General features: G+C 37.6%; 2 protein-coding genes across 8 annotated transcripts; one reads left to right on the top strand and one right to left on the bottom strand.

Annotated features, from left to right (window-relative positions):
• PRMT7 (protein arginine methyltransferase 7) lies at positions 1-18425 on the bottom strand. Of its 6 annotated transcripts, none has more exons than XR_004080974.2 (18): positions 18236-18394; positions 17284-17457; positions 16415-16451; positions 15574-15723; positions 14597-14705; positions 14162-14274; positions 12724-12965; positions 12406-12583; positions 11473-11600; positions 10515-10656; positions 9955-10038; positions 8691-8738; positions 7488-7577; positions 6636-6797; positions 4963-5037; positions 4017-4160; positions 2841-2937; positions 1-2289 (listed from the first exon to the last, which is right to left on the bottom strand). XR_004080974.2 is itself a non-coding variant. In XM_031051680.1 (18 exons), exons 2-18 carry the CDS (start codon positions 17376-17378, stop codon positions 2131-2133), a joined length of 2070 nt encoding a protein of 689 aa, XP_030907540.1. In that variant the 5' UTR covers positions 17379-17457; positions 18334-18425; the 3' UTR covers positions 1045-2130. The 6 variants fall into 6 exon arrangements, 5 of the variants coding, with proteins under 5 accessions (XP_030907540.1, XP_030907539.1, XP_030907538.1 ...); XM_031051680.1 differs by having other exon boundaries at positions 1045-2289; positions 4017-4177; positions 18334-18425; XM_031051679.1 differs by having other exon boundaries at positions 1045-2289; positions 4017-4177; positions 18330-18398.
• On the top strand, positions 18277-23617 carry SLC7A6OS (solute carrier family 7 member 6 opposite strand). Of its 2 annotated transcripts, none has more exons than XM_005152240.3 (5): positions 18277-18513; positions 19532-19909; positions 21723-21920; positions 22762-22885; positions 23338-23617. In XM_005152240.3, exons 1-5 carry the CDS (start codon positions 18352-18354, stop codon positions 23454-23456), a joined length of 981 nt encoding a protein of 326 aa, XP_005152297.2. In that variant the 5' UTR covers positions 18277-18351; the 3' UTR covers positions 23457-23617. The 2 variants fall into 2 exon arrangements, with proteins under 2 accessions (XP_005152297.2, XP_030907544.2); XM_031051684.2 differs by having other exon boundaries at positions 18279-18513; positions 21726-21920.
• The last annotated feature ends 224 nt before the right edge of the window (positions 23618-23841 follow it).

Genomic DNA, 23841 nt, shown 5'->3' with positions numbered 1-23841 from the left:
TTGTCATTTTAGCAAATTGTTTTATTTTTAACTAGGAAGCACAATTCAGACCATACATACAGAGTAATCTTTAAGAAAGTTACCAGTAGACATTAAAATACTGTAAATGCAGTTGTGGTTTTGTTATTTTTCAAACACCATAATTCTAATATATTGATGTCTATTAGTTCTGTGTTACCTTTTGAACACTGTATGCTTCTGTTAGGTCCAGAATCATCTGTAGTCATATGCAACGCACCTTCAGAAGCTATTCCTGAAAAATAGCTTCTGAATACTGCCGAACAAAAACAGCAGCTCATGCCTTCTGTGTCAGACCACGAGCAAACACAGAAGGCAGCACCTGTGGTTTTTCTGCTCTGATCTCTTCCCAAAGACAATTTATACAGTGCAAGCCTTACAATATTCACACTTGCACAACTGTCTGCCTTTTTTTTTTTAATTTATAAATTAAATTTAAAAAGCCTTTTCCCTTTAAATGCCTTGGCCATATTATTGTTCCCTTTACAACTGCACAGCTTATGTTCCCAACATACAACAAACAGGTGGGTGCCACTATACATTCTGTGGACTCGGTGCAGGTAGCAAAATTAGAAACAATTGTTTAATGAACAGTAACCTACACATTCCAGCAAAGTTTGTAAGAAACAAGAGTCTGATGTTAAGCATCTTAAAAGTACAGTTTTGAAAAGTGAAATCCACAGATCTCAACAGGAGCTGCAGGGTTCCTGTTCCAGTGAAAAATATTAGTCATGTATTTAATTGCTTCCTTACATCTATTAAGTGTGAAGACCTTCATCAGAAAAACAGTTCTCAGAAATTTAGGAATATTTCAGATGGCTTCCAGGTCTGTAAATGCGATCACACACTTAGGAAGAGAAAAAGGAAAAATTCCTACTCACCAGAATTATTTACCATGGTGACGAGGAAAGCTCCTGAGCTACCAGAGTAAGCTCCTGCTCCCTCATGGCTTCTTTGTGGAATTCCTCTCACTTTGCTGAAGTTGCTGGTCATAGGAAACAGGAGTAACTTTGGTAAGCAGAGCTATGCCTATGGCTGGCTGACATAATTTAGGACAGCCGATACAATGATTTTCTATTTCTCTTAATAGGTCACACATACAAAACAGATCCACCAATTGATTGTTCATCTAAAGCAGAATTAATTGCACACACATTGTCACACATTACAACTTCTCTCAACATGATCTGGAATACAACTAAGTAAAACTCAGCTGCAGATATGTGCAACATACAACTCAGCTGAACAGGTATTATTTAGACCTCTAGTGGAACAAATATAAGTCCACATTTTTGACCAGATAATGCATATTACGTATCTCCTAAAATTTGTGTGTTTTTGTACACTATGGCTTTTTCTTTTGTTTCTGGCCATAATACTATCAGTTTGTAAATTCCAATTAACCTGAATTTGTAAATTTTTTAATTTCTAGTTACACCTTTCCTGACTTGGGTCACTGTTTGGCAAATGTCTCTTCAGAAATGCAGTATCTCAGACTCCACAAGAATGTTCGTGCATCATACTTTAATTCACTGACCTGTTTAATACTAGCCATAACTGACACAAGTCTGCGAGCAGCTAAACTGTTTCCCTCTCCCTATTAACTGCACTAATACACATATGTAGCTTGACCTGGGATTTCTTTCTGTGCACTCTGAAGATTATTTCCCATTTTACAGTGGCAAGAGCAAAGCCTACAAATAGATGTGTTTAACTCACTTTAATGTTAGTTTAAGGTTCAGTGTTCTCATGCACTGATATGCCATGCAATAAACAGGAAGTCAACTCTTTTGTAGCTCCATAATGTTGTTCAAAACCCCAAAATACCAGTTTCACACTGAAGGATATGTAACAAGTATGTGTATGTATGTATATAAGCCCTGTCAGGAATTCTTGTCAGGAGTACTCATCTTTACTAAAAAGTTCCTTTCTACTTCCCCCACCATCTATCTTGCAAACAAACCCAAAAAGGTTTAAAGTGTATTTCAGAACAATCAGCTTGCTCTCTGAGCACAACAAATAAAATCCTTCTGCCATATAAAAAATTCTATAGAAGTTTATTACAATTTGGGAACATGAATAAAAAGAAAGTAATTAAAATTTTAAGCTATTTTATGACAGCTTAAAATCCATGGCAATCTCTCCTGTCTTTGTGTCGAAATTTATAGCATACGTGACAGCACTAGGAAGGTCTGACAGAGTTTCTGATTCAATAACAGAACTGAAGAAATAGACAGCTTGCTTGCAGTGGGGATTCCACTCACAGTTTCCCTACAGGAGAGAGATAAAAGTGAAAGCAATCAAAACCTGTGATGTTATTACTAGACAGTAATATGCAGTAAGCATCCTTGTTCCCAGTCCATTATACAATGATGAGATAGTGATCACTTCCATTGCCATCCATAGGAGCACGTAACTTAAAATAACATATGCACAGTGAAGTTGTAGAGGAAAAAATGGATCTGGTCAAAGAATATTTAGATAGAATACTAAAAATACTTACTCCTTCCTCTTAAAAATCCTGCTTTTGTCAGACTGAGAAAGAAGTATGAATAAATTCTACTTTGAGCTAGTTACCACATTTAAGTTCTGAATATGGTTCCAAACTATGGGAGCAATCGGATTCAGTCCACACTCTCCCATTTCAAGGTACATCTGCTTCCCTTAAATATATGACCAAGTAGCCCCAGTAGTTCTGTCTACATAGTATTCAAACAGCATAACAAAGAGTACTACACAAACCAAGCATGGCCAACAGAGTCCCATTTTTCAGCACTGTAATCCTATGGACTCTGGCACAATGAATTAGATTGAAGAATTACCTTTTCATTTGAAATTTGCACCAGTCCTGTACTAACGGAGATATCAGCAGCAAGATAATATTCCATCCACAGAACTGCTCCATGGCTCTTTCCTTTCCTGGGGAAAGGTGGAGGATCAAAACTTGTTAATTTACACTGACAGCTGAAATGCTGCACCCATTCCTCACATAGTTTATCTGAGAGCTGTAAATGCATGACTAACTTGTTGCCTTGAAAAAAAGTTCAACAGCTGAATGACTTGTTAAATGGGTAGCAACTTTTAAAATGTTTGCAGATATAAAATTTAAAAGACAAAAGGGAAATATACCTAAATCTACTCAAAATCACATTCCTTTAACAGGCATTTGATAACATGGCATAAATTATATGGCATACTTGGAGAATTTTTCCTTTAGAGACCACAGCATGGTCTGAATTCTGAGGAAGCATTTACCACAGACAGGGTCTCACTTCAAGTGTCTGCTCCACAAGGAGCAAAGGTCATGCTACTGTGTTGCCTGTAACTATAAGTGCAGAGGCACAGACCTCTAGATGGTTCTAGATTTTGTGAAACCTTGAATTTTGCTTCACAAAGAGAAATGTATAATTACAGCAGTGATTTGAGTTACATAAGCTATACATAGTTAAAAATACTTTTCCCCTGGTTTTTAATTCTTAACAGCATTTCAAGTTTAAAGAGAATACAGTGAAAAATGTCTCAGAAGACATATGACAATTATGAAGATTGTCAGAATCATAGTTAGAAGGAAGAACAATGTACAATTTAAAGCTATTAAACAGAATTATTTTGAAAGCTAAATAGGAACTTTCTCTGCAAGAACTCATTAGCAGGGAACAAACAGAAAGATTAAAACCATCCAGAAAATGGTTTATTTTCTCTAAACTATAAATTAATCTATTTAAGTTTTAAATCATGGCAACATCTAGAAAAAATGTTATTTTTGAAATACAACAATATTATCTAAGAAATTAACCTTATTATGTAATATAGCTTCTTGTGAACAGACACAGGAAATTCATGTCAGAGTAACTTCCAGAACTTTAGGTCACATTATTAAAAATATTGTCATACTGTCAACTATGTTCCCACTAGTTAACTGTAATACACTAAGAGCTTGAATACAAGGTAAAAAAATAGATGATGACAAGAACAGCATTTGCAATGCAAAAACTCACCGTAAAAGATTTACAGAACCCTTTGTTCTGAGACAGTGTTGTGGTACAGTCTTTCTGAAGTCAAATGTCAAAACTTCTTGGGGGTCAGAGAGAGACTTGCAAGGATATTCCCACAAAGGGTGAGGTTCTGCTTCCTTGGATTCCCTAAAATTCAGAGAATTCTGAAGAAAGAAGGTAAAAAAACTATCTGAAACAAAAAAACAATCCAAAGGCAAACAGTCCTTGTTTTCAAGTTAATTATGTGTCCTGAACACAGAGTATTTAAACAATAAAGCTGCCAGAGGATGGGACTGCACTTCTTAGGTGTAAAGGAAAACATGTACTACATGCATGAACTAATTGCTATGACTACAGTCTTCAGTTGTGAAACAGAAACAGGTGCTTTCAAAATACAAAGCATTTAACTTTTCTTCTCCCTTGGGAAGAATTCCACTCTAGCACTGCCTGTAATCCTCCACAATGCTTAGAGTCATCTAAATGGCTAATTCAAACATGGATACCGACAACACAGCTCTAGAAATTGATGCAAATAAATCTCACTTTCCATATCAATAAAGTCAAAAAGCCTTTTTCTCTTTCAAAAGTACCTTCAAGGCCAAGTAAGGGCAGCAGGATCCATCTATGAACAACTCCCAGGTAATTTAATTTCAAGCTCAGAATAAAATTTTGAAAACAGTATTTTTCTTTTTGACTGAAGTATTTTCAAAACAGTGCAAAGTACTGACAAGCTTCACAAATGAGAAGAAACATTCTACCTCAAAACCCATGCCACAGAAGTTACTCTTCTGCAAGAACTAAATAGCTACCATATTTATGAGAAACTAATCCTATGGTGTTCTGCTCAACATACAAGTTTTTCAACACTCACTAAATATTGTTTTAAGTAAGTTGAGTTTTTTTTCTGTTTTGTTGAGAATTGCACTGAAACTGTTTTCAGTTTTCTTACGTTAATCATATCATCCATAGTCTGGACATCAAAACCTTCACAGGTGCCACATGGACTCCGGATCCTCCATAAGTCCTAAAAAAGAAATCAGGATTTTGTTTTGCTTTATTAAAGGAAATAGGAAATCTCAAGATAATTTTAGCTGTAGATAAGACATTTGATAATAAGCCAGATAAAGACTCCACTATCTTACACATTCCTAAACCATTAGGACTACTGCAAAAATCATAAGATAGTATAATTCTGGGAAAATATTTTTCAAGTCACATAATTTTTTAGCCACTGTTTTCAACACTTCCAAAGAACCTGCCACATTTTCTACCATCTCTATGTACAGTTTACTTTACAGTAGGTATGGATCTGCTAAGATTAAACCCTTACAGCCCCATCTCCCCTCTTCTATTACGCAGCACAGCTAAGTGCTCCTTCTTGCACAAAACATCCTAGAGCCCATTCGACTAACATACTTTCCTTTAGCACTCTGACAAGACAGAACAGCCTAAAGAACCAGTTCTGCAGAATACCTTACAACACCATGTCTGTCCATTATGCCTAACGAAAAACTGTTAAATGCAGAGGTTATTTAAAAAAAAAAACACACAGATTCTAGTCTTCAAGTCCAGAGTAACCACTGAACAAAGGGGAAAATGTATAATTAAACCAATAGCTTTTGGAATAGCTTAATGGAACATAACACAAGTTAAATGTTCTACCAAAACAGCTATGTGGAATCATCTCTGAACACAAACTCTGTAGATAAAAAGTGTAAAATAGGAGGCATGGATGTTACTCTACATTCTGCTGCTAGATTGCTGAATGATTTTTAGTCATCACCCTGCATGCTTCAGTTTTCTCATCCAGAACATGAAGAGAATAATGCTTACTTCCTCAGAAAATGCTTTGAGTTCTAGGGAAGTAAAACTTCTAGATATTATTTCAATCTGGTTACTGTTGATTAAACATCTGCTTCCTATTACCAGGTTCAGATTTATGTTATTTACTCAGTATATATTTAAACTCTCTGCATCTTTGCAGAAAACTGAAAGGTATGTAAAAATATAGAGTTGACTAACCTCAGAGAAAAAAAGAACACATGTATTTTCACAAATCAAATGCATAAGTAAAATTGCACAAATCAAAGGCAGAAGTAAAATAACAAGGTTAAAGAACATCTGAATCACGAAACTGGTAAGGAGAGAAGGCTCAGACACAAAACTACACATCTGGTAAGCCAGAAAGAAGAAAAGAGAAAAGATTTACTAATTTTAACAGATAAACTGAAGATTATGCTTATGTGAAAACTCATTAGATTATACGAATTTTTTTTTACAGATATGGATATTTAAGTTACACAATTTTGGACTAAAATGTTCCCTCACTTTAGCTACTGAAAAAAAAAGTTTGTATATTAGTTATGAAAGTACTTATTTTAAAATATTTATCCCTTTCATTTAAATTGGTAATGTTACTTGAGATAGTTTTCTGGTAAGAGATAGCTGAAATAGCAAAACTCACCTTCAAGATGTCAAACATTCCTTTCTCAGGTGGCAAGTGCAAAATGTATTTGACAGTATTAAGGTGAGATAAATTTGTCCCTAAAAAAACCCTGGAATGGTACTCAATTTTAAGTGGATTTGTATAAATATCAAGCAAATAGTTTTGAGCAGTCTCACCTGAAACTCCACAATCATCATGTGCAAAGAAGCAGACTGAGGTAGGATAGTGACATCGCTGGTGAGGTGACCGGTCACAGCTGTTCTGGCATACCAGAAATACAGGTTATGCCATGGCAACAGACTTGTAGTAAAAAATGGCTCTCCCACAAGAACAGAAACCTTAGCAAAGAAAGGAGGAGATAAAAAGCATAATAAAGGACAACAGCTCAATAACACAGGCTCTATATATCTTCAATAGCTGATAATGCAATATAGCCAGTGAAGTCATCTAGATAAAAACCTCTTACTGCTCTATAAGGATTTAATTACTGCATACTGCATATACTGCACAACAGGTATCTTTTTGTGTGTTTAGTTAGCAAATTTTAAGATTAATTTTCCTGAAACAGAGTTTGAGAGAAAATACTGCAGTTTTAGGTTGGAAGGCTTTGTAATGATAGCCAAAGAATTTTGAAATTTTTAATTTAAGAATGTTAGTACTTCCAAATAGATTGCATCTTCTGAGTGCCTTAAGAGAACTGCAGCCCAGCAGCACATATGCAGTTAAAGCAGTTTAAATGCCTTAACAGCTGGTGTAGATTACGCAGTAAGGGGAAGTCATACCCTTTCAAAATCAAGGAGAAACCCTCCCATAGTTTTTTAGTCTCATTTAGCTTTAGTGCGACAAGGTCTGACCCATATATATACATTATATATAATATATATATGTCATATGTATAATAATGTATACACTTATATGAACTGGGATATAATGGGATTCATTGTAGTTACAATAGTATAAAGCAAGATTCATTTTCACCTTCCCCTCTCCTCCCCACTGAAATTCAGTATTGGACAACTGTAACATACCTTTTTATTTTCCAAATTAGAAGATGTCAGCAACTCAGGACGTGCTTCTATTATCTTAATTTTATCATCAAGATGATTTGCTTTAAAAAACTGAAGAGAAAAAGTAGTGTATGTCTTTATCAAAAGCTGCAGTTGAGACTCAGACTCCTAAAAATACTGCCTACCATAACTCACTAGGATGATACAAGTCTGTTCTTGAAGTGTGCATGCACTTGAGCCAACATGTCACACCTAGTGAACTAAAGCACATGCCCTATGTATTCCTTCAGTTAAGTACATAAAAAGGCAGGTAACACATAGGTTGCCTCACCTTCATTTGTCTGTACTTTGAAACATATGGGAAGGACAGTCAAGAGATATAAAAATCACTTCACCTATAAATACACTGCATATTTGCCTTCTGTTTGAGACCAGGTTTGCAACCTAACTGGCCTACTATTCATGTTTTTGTACCCCTAAACCACAGGCTGAGATAGACCTCTTTGAAACATATAGTGCCAACTAGAACAGACACAGCCGAACAGTGACCTCAGGAAGCTGCTTCCAGTCACTTCTTAGGCATTAGCTGCTTCTCCTGAGCAGCCTCCACTTCACCGGCAGGTCCTCCTGTGCTCCACCCCAAGGACAGCAGTTGAAACATTACTTGTGGGTAAGACTCACTGCCTACTGTCTCCTAATATCCAAACAGCAGAGCAGGTGTTCCCAGCTTGTCCCAGCTGCAAGACCATACTGCTAGATGCCACCTTTCTGGTAAAACAGGTATTCTCAAATTCCACTCTCAGAAACCCTTGACTTTTATCACCAATACAATGAGGGCAGCAGAGCAGCAGCTCAAGCAGACAAGCCACAAGGCATCTGCAAGGAGAGATCGAGCACTGAAAACCGTAATTTCCTCTGCTCAGCTCAACTTCCCCAGAGGCCTATTCAGCTTATGGCTAAAGCTGTGAGACTGGATCTCTCTCCAACAAGATGTATTCCTCCAAGTATCTGCATAAAGCACTGTACAAATACCAGGAAAAAATAAGAACTCCTCCTGCCCAACATATCCCACCTCCCACAGTGTTGTCAAACTGTATGATCAAATATATTCATTAAACTAATTTAACCCCAAGCAATTGATACAAGGACAATCAAAGCCACCAACTCTGGCCTTAGAAATGCCATGAGTTCATTTACTGCTTTAACAGAAAACTGAAGACTAACTTTTTCCATGACAGAACAGGACACAGCAGAGTTTTCTAGTGTAAATACCTAAAGAAAATACACAACAGTTAGTCAAACTAGCTTTATAATTAAAAGAATATGTAAATAAACAATGAAGGAACAATTTTGATGCCCTAGTGAACACAGTTCATAAGAACTGTGAATCTAAGCCAGAGTTATGCACCTTTTTAACAACAAAACCACTCCAAATAACTACATGCTAAATCATTCTGCTTTCACAACCATACGTGAAAAACCTCAACAGAATGCAGATATTTATTTTCCATTTTTAAGATCCACACAGTATATTAGCACTTGCTCTAGGCATATGTTTATTCCCGAACAAACACAAGCATATTGCCATTGTGCTGACCCACGCACCAGTAGTGCTTACTCCCTGTAAGCATTGTTTAACATGATCTGACTGAATCAGACATGAAGAGCTCAGATGTGCAGTGCAGCACACCAGCCATTCAAAGCAAGAAAAAATTAGGTTTTATTCAAAACTGGTGTGTAGTTAAGTCAATAGGCTGCTACAGGGCTACGAGAGTATTATGTAATCTGCGCTATTAATTTCCTCTCTTCTCAGTAGCTGTCTGTGACTAGCCACTACTAAAGGCAAAAATACAGGAGCTATGGATCACTGGTTTAACTCATCATGGTTATTCATTTCTACAAATTGCATCGTCCTCAGAATATTACGTTACACATTCCCAAATATTCTGTACAACTGTAATACATTTTATTTTCAAGAGCCCCATGATGGAACACATCAAGTAAAGTATATACCTAAACAAAACAGCCAGGGGGCTCCCAGCTCTCATTTATACACACTCAGTATTCTTACTGCTTCCTACCTTGCTATTGCAGACCTTCCACTTCAGACTAGATAATAAACGTAATTATGGAATTGCAAACGTAAAAGAAGAAAAAAACTGTGAAACATTTAGGTCAGTAGAAAGAGTATCTCCAGAAGCACTGAGATACAAGACAGTAAGCAAAAAGAAACAGTGGGCAATGGAGAACACTTGCATTCAGGGCTCCACAACAGTAAGCATCAGAACTGGTAATTATCTCCACCCTAGACTTCAGCTTGATCAAGTATGAATTTAACCTCCACTTGAACACAACAGAAGCCTCTTTCTCACCTGTCACTGAAGAAGCACTGGAAATAATTAAATAATGGGCCAGAAATACTGAAATATCAGAGAACTAAAAATACCAAGTGAAAACACAAAGATCAGAAGAACATGAAGTACTGTACCTGCTTTGCTCCAAGATAGTGAGCCAGCACAGGCAGCAGGCTGCCATCACTAATACAAAGGCAAACACTATCAGTTTTCAGAACCTACAGAAAATAAACAGTTGCTGTTATTCCTACTACAGATGAAAATGTTTTCCAATTCTAGACATTTTGGTGGGGCTTTTTCCCACTTTATGCACTTCATATCAAGTAAGGACTGGGAGAATCAGTGATTAACATAACCAGTTCAAGCACAAAAGAATACTGCAAGAAATGTTCGTGTAATCCACTCATTTTTAGGTCAGAAAAAGTCTGCACAAAAATGTTCTGCGTTCCTTTATTCAACTACTAATACTCCTTCTAACAAATACACAGAGCTGTTACAGGTTTCTATTGAAAAATGGCAGCTTACAATTAAAAAAATGACAAAATTTAACTTGCATCTGCTGATGTAAATAAAATACACTTTGTGAGTGAAGTCCTCCAGCAGGGAGAAACAAATTCTATAAATAATTACACCAAATAAACAATATATGCAGCTATCAGAGAAGCCAAAAAACGTAAAGGCAACATGCACTCACTTTCATCAGAGACTTGATATATTGGAGTGTTCGGTTCTTATCATTTAATTGCCCAAAGCGTGGTCTATTCCAAAGAAGATGAGCCTGGCATCTACAAACAGGACTCTCAACAAGAACTTCTGCTTTGTTCTTCTCTTCTCCTCTGGAAAAATAATTAAACGAAGTATTAATTATGGCATCAATAGCATGTTTTTGCAAACAGATATATTTATGAATTTTTGTCTACCATGCACATCAATGCATATGGACTCCACTGAAGAGAAAGGGCCAATTTACACCTTTTCTAAAAGACGAAATCAAGAACCCCCCCCACTTTCCCACCAATTCTAATGGTTAGGTATTTCAGGTATTTGATTTGGATTCCTAGGTGAAAAAGATACATAAAATTCAGACATTAACTTTTAAAGCTGTCACTGAACTTTAAAAATGTTAAAAATTGTCATCACAACCAACATGATTAAGCTCTTTTTTGAGCAAAATGTATTAATCTTAAAAAGGCAGAGCTGACTAGGAAAATAAAAAATGGAGACAGACAGAATGGCAATTATTTTGCTCGTTTACCTATATGCCATCTCAGCTGAGCTGTATTTTAGGGTAGTCAGGAACCGACTGTGAGTGTTCTTTGTTTCTGTATCACAGAATGCTACCAGGTATAAAGCAGGAGCTTTTAAAAAACCTCAACTGTGATTTAATGTATAATAAATATACATGGCTTACAATAATTCTATATATATATAGAATAAATGTATAATAAATCATGTATAATAAATTTACATGATATACTACATACAATAATTTTTCAGCTGTGCACTGCCCATGAATTGAATGTTAGTAATTTTCTCATCTTTAGGTTCTTACCTTGCTCTTCTACAAGATAGTTGCTCTAAGAGCTAATACTTCAATACTGCAAATACTTCAGCTTGGAGTACTACCCTTTTTAACAGACGTGTATTGTTACCTGTCCTTCTGCAGCTTGTACCACAAAGAGTACTCATCACGACTGGCAATCAGGTACAACTTCTCACCCTGGAGAACTGGCTCCTCATTGGGAAGAAAATACACACATTGCATCCAGTGATCTCGCCACTGAAAAGAATTGATAATCAAAACCTTAGAATTTTTTCACTTAGAAGTGAGACCACTAGCTTGCTAAACCAGCTAAGCCTGTATTTTAATCAAACAAAAAACAAATCCAAAATACACTTGGCATTTATTAATGCTATATTCTGCATTCCAAATATTCCAAGGTGACTGGTCATTCCAGAGTTGACTGGATGCCCCAAAGCTTGATAGTTTCAAATTTTATTCTCAAACACAGTAAGTGCAATCAATTTGCAGCTTGCTTTTGACTAAATTAATCCTACTACTAAATACATTCATACAAAAACACAGTAGTCTAATTTAATAGTGATCTCCTCTTCCTCTAATTATCCAGTATAAACCCAGCTTTTTCCCACATCAGCCTTTTTTTATGGGTGTATATTACCATAAATTTAACACTTATTTTGGAAATTTAACAGAACTACATGGAAGCAAATCACAGACTAATGTTTTGATCAGAGATAGAGACTAGATAAGGAAAAGTATGTGGAAATATTTGATTTTTTGAAAGTCAAAGAAATATGAGAAAAATACATGGAGGACAAACTACAGGTTTTAAATCTAAGCTTTAATGTAAAGCTTAAGTTTTACATTAAAGAAAACCTAAAATAGGTATATAATATAGTTAACATTTCTATGATTTGCTTATTTAGCACATTTCAATACATAAAACATTACCAAAGTTCCTACACAGTTTAAGAGAAAGATGTGTAAAACACCCAGCATGGCCTTTACTCAAAATAACTGCTGACAGTCATCTGATGATAGTATCTGAAGGCTTGGTATTTACCTGGAAAGTGGAAGTGGGTTTTACCCAGTATGGAGCCATTGTACAATTTATCATTCCAGAGGGATCCATGTCAATATCCCACCACGAAAGTACAATTTGTGCCTTGCCAGATTTTACAGGCTCCAGCTGCACTCTATAGTAGGTAGAAGCACTCCTTACTGGCTTACTGAAATCCACACTGTGGAGAAGAAGGAAAATTGTAAAAACAAATAGTTCAGCATTCTCCAGTTCTCACTAGCTTCCTAAGCTGAATACAGAACTTATATAAAAGGCATTAACAGGCAAATTCTGTTTTGAACAAAACAATGCCTACCTTACCTGAACATTGTTAACACATCACTAAGGACAGTGAAGTCATTTGAAGGCATTTGGTTCAGTTGGATATCACAAACAGAAGGAACACCTGGACAGTTCTCCATTTCTGAAGGGGAGACAATAATTTTTTCACCATCCTCTGCTTCGACATGAACAGGAAACAGTTTGTTCCAGGCCCACATTCTTTTGGATTCCACCAATTGGACATACACTGTTGCCCTGTGAGGCACTGCCTCACATCCTTCCTGTTTAAAACAAAGGGTAAAAGCATTCAACAAGTCTGACCTATTAATGAGAATTAAATCAATTGGAATGTGAACCAATTTAAAGAGAAGCTGGCCTGGGAGCTTTGAAGTCTTACACACAGATGATTTCAGAGACTTTTGTAATATCAGAGCATTTTCGCTTTGCCTCTGTTATCTGTGAAGTATAATATATGTATCTATCCTATTCAGTATGACTCAGCAAGGCCAGGTTACTATTAAACATGCAACATTATGATTTTCCTAGCCTCAGTTGAACTTGCATGTCCATTCTCATTCTGAAACAAGAGATCTATCTTGAGCTTCTCAAGGCAGAAAAGTACTAAGCTATCAACATTAAAATAGTCTGTGATCATGGTGAGTAAATAGGAAAAATAATGGCTCAAATCTTTATGCAAAGAAAACTTTGTACCCGTATTTAAAGAGTAAAAAACATGTACGTTGTTCTAAAACTAAAAGCTAAGAGTGAAGTCCGAGAACAATGCTTTTACAAAAAGACTAATTACTATTTAGAACTATATATGCCGACCAGCAAAATGTTATCGAATGTTATTGTCTTCATATGTAAACGGGTGAGATGAAACCTGGAAACCTAAATAAAGTTTTGCCATCCACATTTTAATTAAAGGAAAAAATTAGGGTAAAAGAGGAAACACTAAAATTATACCAATAGATCATATATCCGAAAAAAAAAGTATTAATTTGATTACAGTGTTTAATAAAGTATTTCCATAGCCAAAAAAACATGCGGAGTAGCAGGCCTCCTTAGCTAAAAAAACAGAAAACTAGCCAAACATGAACCAATGCCAGAGAGGTGAAAGCCATCAAATTTCAAAGGGAAATTTCATTTTTACAACATTTTGGAACAAACTACTAAGGAAGGCTCCAAATCAGAACTGGATACCATTCAGAAAGACATTTGTTAACCAGAAAGTTAATGGCAAATGGTTAATACAAAGCAACTAAGAGTAATTTCAGAGCCTGTGATTTACAATATGAACTCCACCAGCTAGGAATGAATGCAGTAAATTATTTACTGAATAAATAACTAACACACCTGATGGTGTATTCACAAAGGATACAGAAGCCTAAATCAAGAACAATCTCTACCCTACTCTTCCTATAGAAGAGGCTCTCTAGGGATAGATGGGACATACTATTGATAGCTATTTTCTTACCTGTACAAGATACTTGTGTGCATGCTCATAGGTTGGTAAAGCCCCTTCTCCAATCAGCTCTGTATCAAACAGCTCTGTTACCAGGATGTTTGCACGACATTGCATATCTCCATCTAAAAGACAGAATTAAATATTTTAATAATAAGACTTATATAAAAGTCTTTCAAGAAGATGCTATACTGAAAACACAATTAAAAATGTATTCCTGTAAGAGAAACTCCTGAGGACTGCAATCTGTTCTCCTTTAGAAGTTTACTATGAAATATAAATGACTACTGATATATAACACTCCCTTTTGAAGTAAATTTTCAATATTACTTTTTATAGAGTTACAGATTAGACTGTTTTAATTAAAAGCACATATAAAATAAGACATATTTCTTCAAGGTTTTCAGCTACTTGCTGATTTTTTTAAACCTAACCTATTTTTCTCACCTGGACCAACTGTGACTTCAGTGGAGTGCTTGTTGATTACCTTGATCTTATCACGAAAACCATTTTTCTCCACTATCTTCACAGCAGCATTAGCCATGGGCTTGAAGACCTGTAAATAACAAAAGTATAACAAACTGGTAAGCTGTGATTAGTTTTCAGAAATGAAAGGACACAAACACAAGATGCAGTAACTCAGAAACTTCACATCTTCTGTATCTTTCCCTGTTTGAAGTTCATTACCGTGGAACAAGACAGCAACAATCCTCAGTTAATAAAAACAAAACAAGACAAAAAAACCCCAGTAGATTTCTGCTTGGATAAAATCACACAGCACTCTGCTAACTACGACCTACAGACAAGTGAACCTTCTTGTTTCTTCAAATGTCCTAAAAAAAAAAAAAAAAGCTGAAATGGCCAAAATGCTCCTGTTATTATCCTTAATATAAGTAATCACTACTAACAACCATCAGGATGTTTCTTAACTGCTAATAAAAAAAAGGAGATGCTCTACCTAATCATGAAGCTATGGAAAGTGAGTTGACGGGACAGTGTCTTTATTATGATGCGGGCCATGGTATGATTAAGTGGTTTGAGAACCCATCCCCAAGCCCTGAAATTTATAAAGATCAGCAATATGGTTGGAGAACACATTTTTAAAAAGTTTAGTTAAAAGTTTTCCATATTACATTTGAGTCTTGATAAGAAGCAGAGAAGACAATACTATAAAACTTCGCTCAGTAATTTTAATCTGCACATTTACAGAAACTGTCCAAAATATTAAAAGTGTGATGCACCTTTTCAGTTATATTAAGATCTAAGTTGTTTTGACACATGGAAGTATCAAGCTTTCACTTCAGAAGCTGCAACACAAAACAGCAAGTACATCTACTCCACTGATCATACAGATAGAACAACTGCACTGACGCTCTAAAAAGAGGCACCAGCAGAAGTATGTGCAACCCACAATAAATGCTCACCTCAACTGCATAGCAGAAATCAGCACCTGCTGAAGCTGCCATCATAGACAGAAGTCCTGTGCCAGTCCCTATATCCAGAACAATTGCTTTCTCACCTCTTTCTTTTACTCTGTTCACTGCAGCACGAATACCTTGGTAATATTTCTCATTCTGTGGAGAAGAAAATAAATTTAAAAAAAATAACCTTTTATTAATTTATACTTTTCACTCAGCTTTTACACCATATGCATAAGTTACAAATGCAATATATTTTCTGGAGCAAATAAGATCCATTTGAGATACTACTGCTTTTCTGATTACTCTTTCCCAGCAGCACCACTCAAATAGTGACTATGCCAGCACAGGAGCTAAAGTATCTTGGGTTTAGTTTCCTCTCTAAATGGCTATAGAGCAGAAGGAACATTTAAACCATTCACTCCAGACTTTATCATGCCCACAGATATGGTGTCTGAATTTTCTTCTCAATCCTAAGCAGTAAATAAAAGCTAAAAAATACTACGAAAGAATAAAAATACTTGTATTACTATAAAAACTAAGAAGCCTAGATTCACATTTACAGCCTTTGAAATTTCATCTAGTGAGTACTCTTCCATCAAAAACACCAACCAAACCAGCAAAAATAGCTACTGAATGTACATATTATGTTCTGCAATAAACAGAGCACTAGAGTCAGACACAAGAAGACATCTGTTGATCTAAAAGCAGATCTGGTATCTTAAAGGGTACAGATTTGATCATCTCGTCTTCCAGAGAAACCCGTGTAATCATGAAGTGACATCTATTCAAGAAAAAGAAAGTGGGCATTTCTAATTATTCAGAAGTGTTTTGCTTCTATACTTACTCTGTCTTTATCATGAAGCATATCTGCATAGCGTGACCTACAGTAAAAAAAAATTTAGTCAAAATACTACATACTGCAAAGCACAACAAAACTGATAGCTCTTATATAGCTGCCTCAGTCTCTCTTACTAAGGCAACCGGTCCTACATGGCCCATAAATGCACAGATAACTGACATCTTCCTTGAGGATCTGAACTGTTTCTCAGATTTAAGGAATAATGTCATTTCAGTGATCTGTCATCACCATATAAATGAACTAATTATCTGCTGCCATGTATCCTCTCTTTAGCCGTGAATTCAATACATGGTCCCAGCTAACCTATGGACAAATAGCTGTGAAGTAACAGCAGGGACAAACAGAGGTTCACACAAAGCAATACCTAGCTATGAAAGACAGCCTACTAATGGTCTCCCATTTGTTACCAAGATGTAAATTTCTTTAGTTCCCATTTTTCATGGATCTCTCTACTTAAAAACATCCCAAAATCTAATCTTCCCAACGTCTACAACTGTTACATCAAGCTCTTATAAAGTTACTACAGGAACAAACAACTGGCAGTTATTTATTGCACTAGGGATTTAAAAAAAATTAGTCAACACATTTTTCCACAACTCGGTATTAAGATCACCTCAGAAAATGTTTAAAATAATTTAGAGGGAAGCTACTTGATTACTTAACAAAATTCTACATATATAAATCTGTTCCTGAACAATACAGGGCACTGTAACATTTAGACTACTCAACAGCCTGTTCATCTTACACCATTGTTATTTGTATAGAGATAAACCCAAAAACTGCTACAAAATCAAGCTGCATTTGCTCTTTTTTGTAGCTTTAGTGGAACAACAGGATATTTTTTTCCAGTGTACCGTGCAATTTCCTGATGGTAGTCATAGTTCTCATCCTCTTCTAACCACTCCATTGCACCAGTGGTTGGATTAGCTCTTCCACAAAAGGTCTTCATGATCAATCTCAATTTGTATTATTTATGTATTATGTGCAGTTTTCCCACTTTGGCTTCAGTGGAATACCCAAAATACTCGCTGTGGGGAAAAAAAAAAAAAAAAAAAAAAGTTAACAAAACACCACAAAACTTGCAGTGAAAGCAACAGAGACCACTTTATCTCTGGATACACAGATACACATACTCCCTACTGGGCCAGCCGCACTTGTGACTGCCTTACACTTCTAGTACACGGATATTTTAAGCTCACATCTGTCACCTAGCCCCTGCAGGAATTCAGCCCAGAAAAAAGAAAAAATCACGGGTACATTTTCCAGGAAAAATGCCTCCCCCTGAGGGAAAGCACATGGGGCTGGGGGAGGCCAAACACCCAATCTCCAGAATCATCATCAACCAGGTTGGAAAAGGCCTTTAAGATCAAGTCCTACTGTCACCCCTCCACTGCCAAGGCCATCACTAAACAGTGTCACTGAGGGCCTTGTCTACACGGGGTGTGAACACTTCCAGAGACGGTGACTCCACCACTGCCGTGGGCAGCCTGTTCCAATGCCTGACCACCCTTTTGGTTAAGAAATGTTTCCTAATATCCATCTAAACCTTCTCTGATGCAGCTTTTTTTCCTCTTGTTCTATCACTTGATACTTGGGAGCAGAGACCAGCCACCTCCTGGCTGCATCCTCCCGTCAGGTAGCTGTATCGAGCGGTAAGGTCCCCCCGAGCCTTCTCTTCTCCAGACTACACAAGTCGGTCACCAGCCTTGTCTGACAGGGGACCTACAAACTCCGAGCAGCAACTGCGCCGACGGGACCGCGATCTCATCCTCCCCCCCAGGCCCGAAGCCGCCGCCATCACCTCACCACTCAGACCGCCTTCCCACGACAACCGTCACCTGCCCGGCATGCACCGCGCGGCGGGCAGGGTCGCGGAGAGCAGGGAGCTGCGGGCCCACACCTACTGCTTGTAGCCGAGCGTCATGGAGGGGTCCGCGGTGCTGCGCGTCAAGCGGAAGCGCAGCGGGACGGAGCCGGCCGAGGCGCTGCTCCTCGCCTGCAAGCGGCTGCGCACGGAGGACGGAGGCAGTGCTCCGGCGGTAGAGAGGAACCTTTTCAAACTGGTGGCGACCGTGTCCTCAAAGGTACAGAGGCCCTGCCGCCGGGGCCGATGTAGGCCATGGCCGCGCCTTAGGCGTCTGGGGGCGGCTTGGTCCAGCCGGGGCGTTTCGTTGTGCTCCTGAAGGGGCCTTTGAGCGGAGTAAGCTCAGGATCCCTTTTACGGGATCTCCGAAGTTCTGGCTAGTAGCCTGGGCAGCAGCGACTCGTGTCCTCCTGTCCTGATAAACCGGCGGCCTTCTGTTCCCTGCCGCCTGACCCGCCTGAGAAACGGGCTGTTTGCTGGTTGTTTGCTGGGTAAAGAACATAGCGCAGAGTGAGAACTCTGTTCAGAGCTCGGTTCAGCCCTGGCTCTTTTATACTTACGAACATACAGAGCACAGAGTACTCACTAAATTGAGCCTAAATTTCTGCTGTTTGGGGTGCTGAAGCTAAACCCTGCAGGGCTTACAACTTCCCCCCACTGTACTGCTTTTTATCTTGAAACTGGTCTTCCTTGAGAGCAGGTCTTTATAGGACCATCACAGGTGGGCCACCACCAGTCTTCCAAAGGTATATGGTTTGGTTTGGAGGGCTGTCCTGTACCACAAAATGCATCGTTTAAAAATCAAATTGTAGCAATTTTACAATTTATACATACCTTATATGTTTCCCCCTCATATCAGGAGAATATTGCATCACAGAGTTGTTTTGAGTTGAAAAGGGCCTTAAGGCTCATCCAGTTTCAACCCCCTGCCACTGGCAGGGACCCCTTCCACTAGAGCAGGTTGGTCCAAGCCCTGTCCAACCTGGCGTTCAACACTGCCAGGGATGGGGCAGCCACAGCTTCTCTTTGCAACCTGTGCCAGTGTCTCATGATGCTCATAGTAGAGAATTTCAAGAATTATGGTAGTTGTGTTGCTTAAGCAGTAGAAGAGGTCACTTGAACGTTGTTAGGATTGCAGTGCTCCAATAGGAAGCACTGGTAATAGTTATTAATCACCTTTACAACTTAAAACATGTGTTGATGGTATCGTTATATTCCTTCTCTGTTTTGCTCCTCAGAATGAACCAGTTCATAAATACGTTCAGGAACTGATCACTCGAGACAAAGCAGCTCAAAGCCTGCGACCCTCTTTAGGAAGCACTCAGCGAATCATTAAGGAACTCCGTTCTTCCAAGCGAGAAACAAGGAAGGAAAACCGTTACCATGTAATAGCCAGCAATCGACCTAACTGTAGTCAAAACATTGAACCTATTGCAAATGGTAAGGCATTGACTGATGGTGACAGATCAAACTGTGAAGCAAGGGAAGATGCTTCACAAAAGGAGAGCAGTGCTGTTGAGGAGAGTTTGGACTGCTGTGGGCAATTCCAATTGTTTGATATTGTACAAGAAGAGGAGGTGTTGGAAGACTCCAGCGTAACTGCTGCAAACCTTCAGGTCAGCAAATGAACTTAGTGTACTTGAGGTGCTTTGATATCACTGTTGACTGGTACATGTGGGCAAACTGACTTCTGTGGAAGATTTTTTACTTTGTAAGTATTCTGGTGTTTACTGGGAGCTTGAACTAGGTATTTGCAACTTGGAATATTGTACAGGGAGGAATTGTCAGGAGTATCCTTAAGTGCGCTAATGCTGAGACAAGGACGTGAAATTGTTTGCTACAGGAAGGGCTTCTACTACCCTTTTTTTAATGTACACTATTCTGATGTGTAAACTCTCGGGTCCATCTGTTGGGTAGATTTTCAAGGTTTTTTAATTAACTTCTCTACCTAGAGAACCGAAAAAATCTAATTCAGTGTCATCTATGCATATGATTAGAAATGTCACTTGTAGGCAAGAGTCACTCCAGGAAAAGACATTTTCGAGCCTCCCCTTTTCATAATTTCAATATAAGGTTTTATGATACAGTTTATTTTAGAATTTAGGTGTTTGACACTTACTTAAGCTGCTACATCCTGGTTTTCGCTGGTATTTTGAGTTTTTTTTCAATTGGCAGAATATCTGCTTAATATCTAGCATAGCTTTAAGTATGAAGAAGCTCTGCATTCTGTATAGGGTTGCCCTCTATACAGTGTTAAGAAGATTTTATATGTAAAAGGTCAGAGGGCTGTCTGTGCTTTCTCTAGTGTCTTCACTGTATGTAAGTGGATGCTTTACTTACGCAGCCTGTGAGAGTACTGAGGAAAACTTAAATGCTTGATGTTAAAAAAGATAACCTGGGTGAGGAAGAACCTAACCGGCTATCACCCTTCAGGATTTCTGATAGATTATTTCAGGGCTTTGCCATCAATCTTTAATACAAACTCACACTTTCTATTAAGCAGGTAGTTCAAACAGGCATTTGAGATATTAGTTAACTGTTATCAATCATTATGCTGATTAGAAAAACAGAAATGAAACTGAGGTAGCATCAGAATTTTCCTTATACTCTTTCAGAGCTAGCAGTAGGTGTTGCAAGCACAAAGCAAGCTTTGTTTCCATTCTGTATTTAGGAGTGAATGAAAGGTTAGTCTGTAGCTGTTCCTCAGAATTACATAAGTAGTTCACAAGACCAGATTGTGGATTGAACAAAATATCTGAAAAGCTCTAGCAGATTAAAAGCAGCAAAAACCTGACCATGTAGACCTTCAAGTGCAGGTCACATGCAGATACATTGCAAATAATTTATTAGGAAGGAGAAAGCATGAAGAAATGTCTTCTGTTGTTAATAACTGAAGTGAGGAAATAAAGGAAATAAAAAACTTACATAGGGCTGGTCAGCTTTTTCCTGTTGTCACATTTTCATTGTCTCTCGTCCACACTTTGTACACGTAATCTGTTTGCATATTATCCATGCTGCTGAATGCACATCTTTCCAGCAGTGTTCCAAGTGTAAAGTTGTACAAAGCACAGGCTAGCTGAAGACTTGCCTTTTCAACCAACATGTCATTAGAAACGGATGAACAATTCTATGGGATTAGTTGTATCCCTTTCAGTAGTTTCTAAAGATTTGTACCAGAAGTTTTCTGCTATTATCTGAAATAAGACATGGCTGCACAGTACTACAGTAATTGGATTTTTTTTGGTGTTTGTATTTTAGCTTGCTAATGTTCTGAATATCAGCATTACAACAGGGAAGTGTCTTGGTCTAAGATTTCAGACTGTCAGCTAGCTGTTTGTTGGCTACTGTCTATAGTGAAAACTGATGATTGTAACTAAAGCTTTGTCTGTGTGCCTTCAGTGGAAATAGCCATTTTTTATTTTTTCTCAGCAGAAGACTGATCCAGATGTAATCCTCTGCAATGCAGTAGAGATGATCCGTGAGCGTTTAAATGTTTCTGAAGATAGTAAAAAGGAACACGAGAAAGAAGATGAGTATGTTTATGACATCTACTATATGGACTCATCAACCACTGGCTGGATCCAAAATATTCTTTCTGTACATCCGTACAGAGAAGAATATGAACTGGTAAGGTTGTGAGAAAATAGCGTTCTTAAATAGAAAGCTCACAAATAAACATTCTTGACATCCTGTCATTAAAAGTTGCCATGCCAAGAAAGATGCTTTGAGATACTACATGTACGCTCAGGGACTTATATGTTGGGGTTTTCCAGCTGCCAGTTCTGTGTTCCTACAGGTTACTGTGGATTCCAGGAAATTATGTTATGACAATGAAAACTAAAGGGATATAGCTCATGTACTCAGAAGAATGTGTCTGGCTTCAAATTGCCAAATAAATTTTGGCACACAAATGAAAACTTCAGTAATACATGTCTCATTTGTGATTAAGAGGCAGCAATTAAAATGTAGCTGTAAATATATGGTTATGTGAAAAAAGGAGCAAAGGGACACACACTTTTTCCAATATTTGAGGACTTGACTTTAATCTCAATATGAGATACTTTCTTGTAATAGAATCCTTCAGTTGCTGTGGAGTTAGGAAGTTTAATGTAAGCTTTAATCTTCCATTGTATAGATACTGTGATCAATAGATTAGCAGGTTGGGAACCTGAAGCTACTTTCTATAACTGCTGATGTGAGTAGGATTACTTCAGACATTAACCTTAGCATTTGAATGCTGAAATAAATGCGTGACTTAACTGTTTTTTCACCTAAAGCAGATTGCTGTGTTACAAAAACACAAATGTTTCTGCAGTGCCCTTTGTACAACTGCAGAATTACTTATGCATGCAGTAGACGAGTGTCTCTTGGCTTTTTTATTATCCACACAGGGTGGTATAGGTGAATGAAAACCACCGTAATGCTAAGTGTATTTTTAGTGAATGTTATCTTTTGTGTTGACATGCAGGTAAATGATGATCATGATCCAGAGGAAACAGATGAAGATGATGAAAATGATGAAAATAACTGGCGTAATGACTATCCTGATGAAGATGAATTCTTACCTGAGGAAGATAGTGATGGAGAAAAAGGTGTGCCTGTAATAAACACTTGTTTGCTTTCATACTGTGCACGTATAAATCTCATCCCTTTTACATACCATCTCTAAAGTAAGCACTGCTGGGGTAGTATTCTGCTCTTGTAATGGGTTAAATCTGCTTAAAGAAGGATAATCTGTCTTGGAACTACAAGAGCTCCTAACATTTTTGCAAAGTCAAAATTGAGAGCTTCACTTTGCAGGCTGCTGCTATTGCAAAGGATTGCTTATTTTGAAATAAATTGATTACTTGGTTCCCCATGCCTGAGACAGTGCCTCTGCTTTCTTAACTCCCTTTCCAGTACATGCCACACACAGTTCAAACCTCACCTAATACAGAAGTTGCTCAGACTTTGTTAATTACTGAAGAAGCTTAAAATAATCTGATTAACTGAATTGCTTAACTAAAAAAAAAGGAATTATCTAAAAGTTAATGCCTTTTTTTAGAGTCTGAAGACAGCTTCAGTGATGAGGACCAATGCTACAGGAGAACATGGAAAAAATACCAACAAGATGTTCTACAGGAATTTGGATATGATGAGATCCAGGATTTGGAGTCTGACTAACAGTCCATTTTCTGAAGATTAAATGTACACTAAAGATTAAATTCTACCTTTACAACAGAACTGAAAATCCAGACAGCTGCTGCTATTTGGAAGAATGCTGAACTAAACTTAGGAATGAATAAAAAAAAAAAAAAAACAAAAATAAACAACAACAAAATAAACCTTGGAACACCCTTTTCCATAAAAGGTGTGCTCACTGGGACAGTAGGAAACCAGTCTTTGCATGTATGAGCTGTCTGACTTTCAGAAACTGTTGGTGACTAGCAGGTTTACCCTTGCACTTACTGACTAGGATTGGCATTAGATCCAAGACTGGGACTCCAGCAAAAGGTAAAACTTAACCATCTCAGCAGCCAGCTTCAGCTGGTAGCTACTAAACAGACAA

The sequence above is a fragment of the Melopsittacus undulatus genome, chromosome Z, assembly GCF_012275295.1.
Source record: "Melopsittacus undulatus isolate bMelUnd1 chromosome Z, bMelUnd1.mat.Z, whole genome shotgun sequence".
NCBI classification, from domain to species: domain Eukaryota; kingdom Metazoa; phylum Chordata; class Aves; order Psittaciformes; family Psittaculidae; genus Melopsittacus; species Melopsittacus undulatus.
The sequence above is the reverse complement of the archived record's forward strand: the minus strand, read 5'-3'. Positions and strand labels throughout refer to the sequence as shown.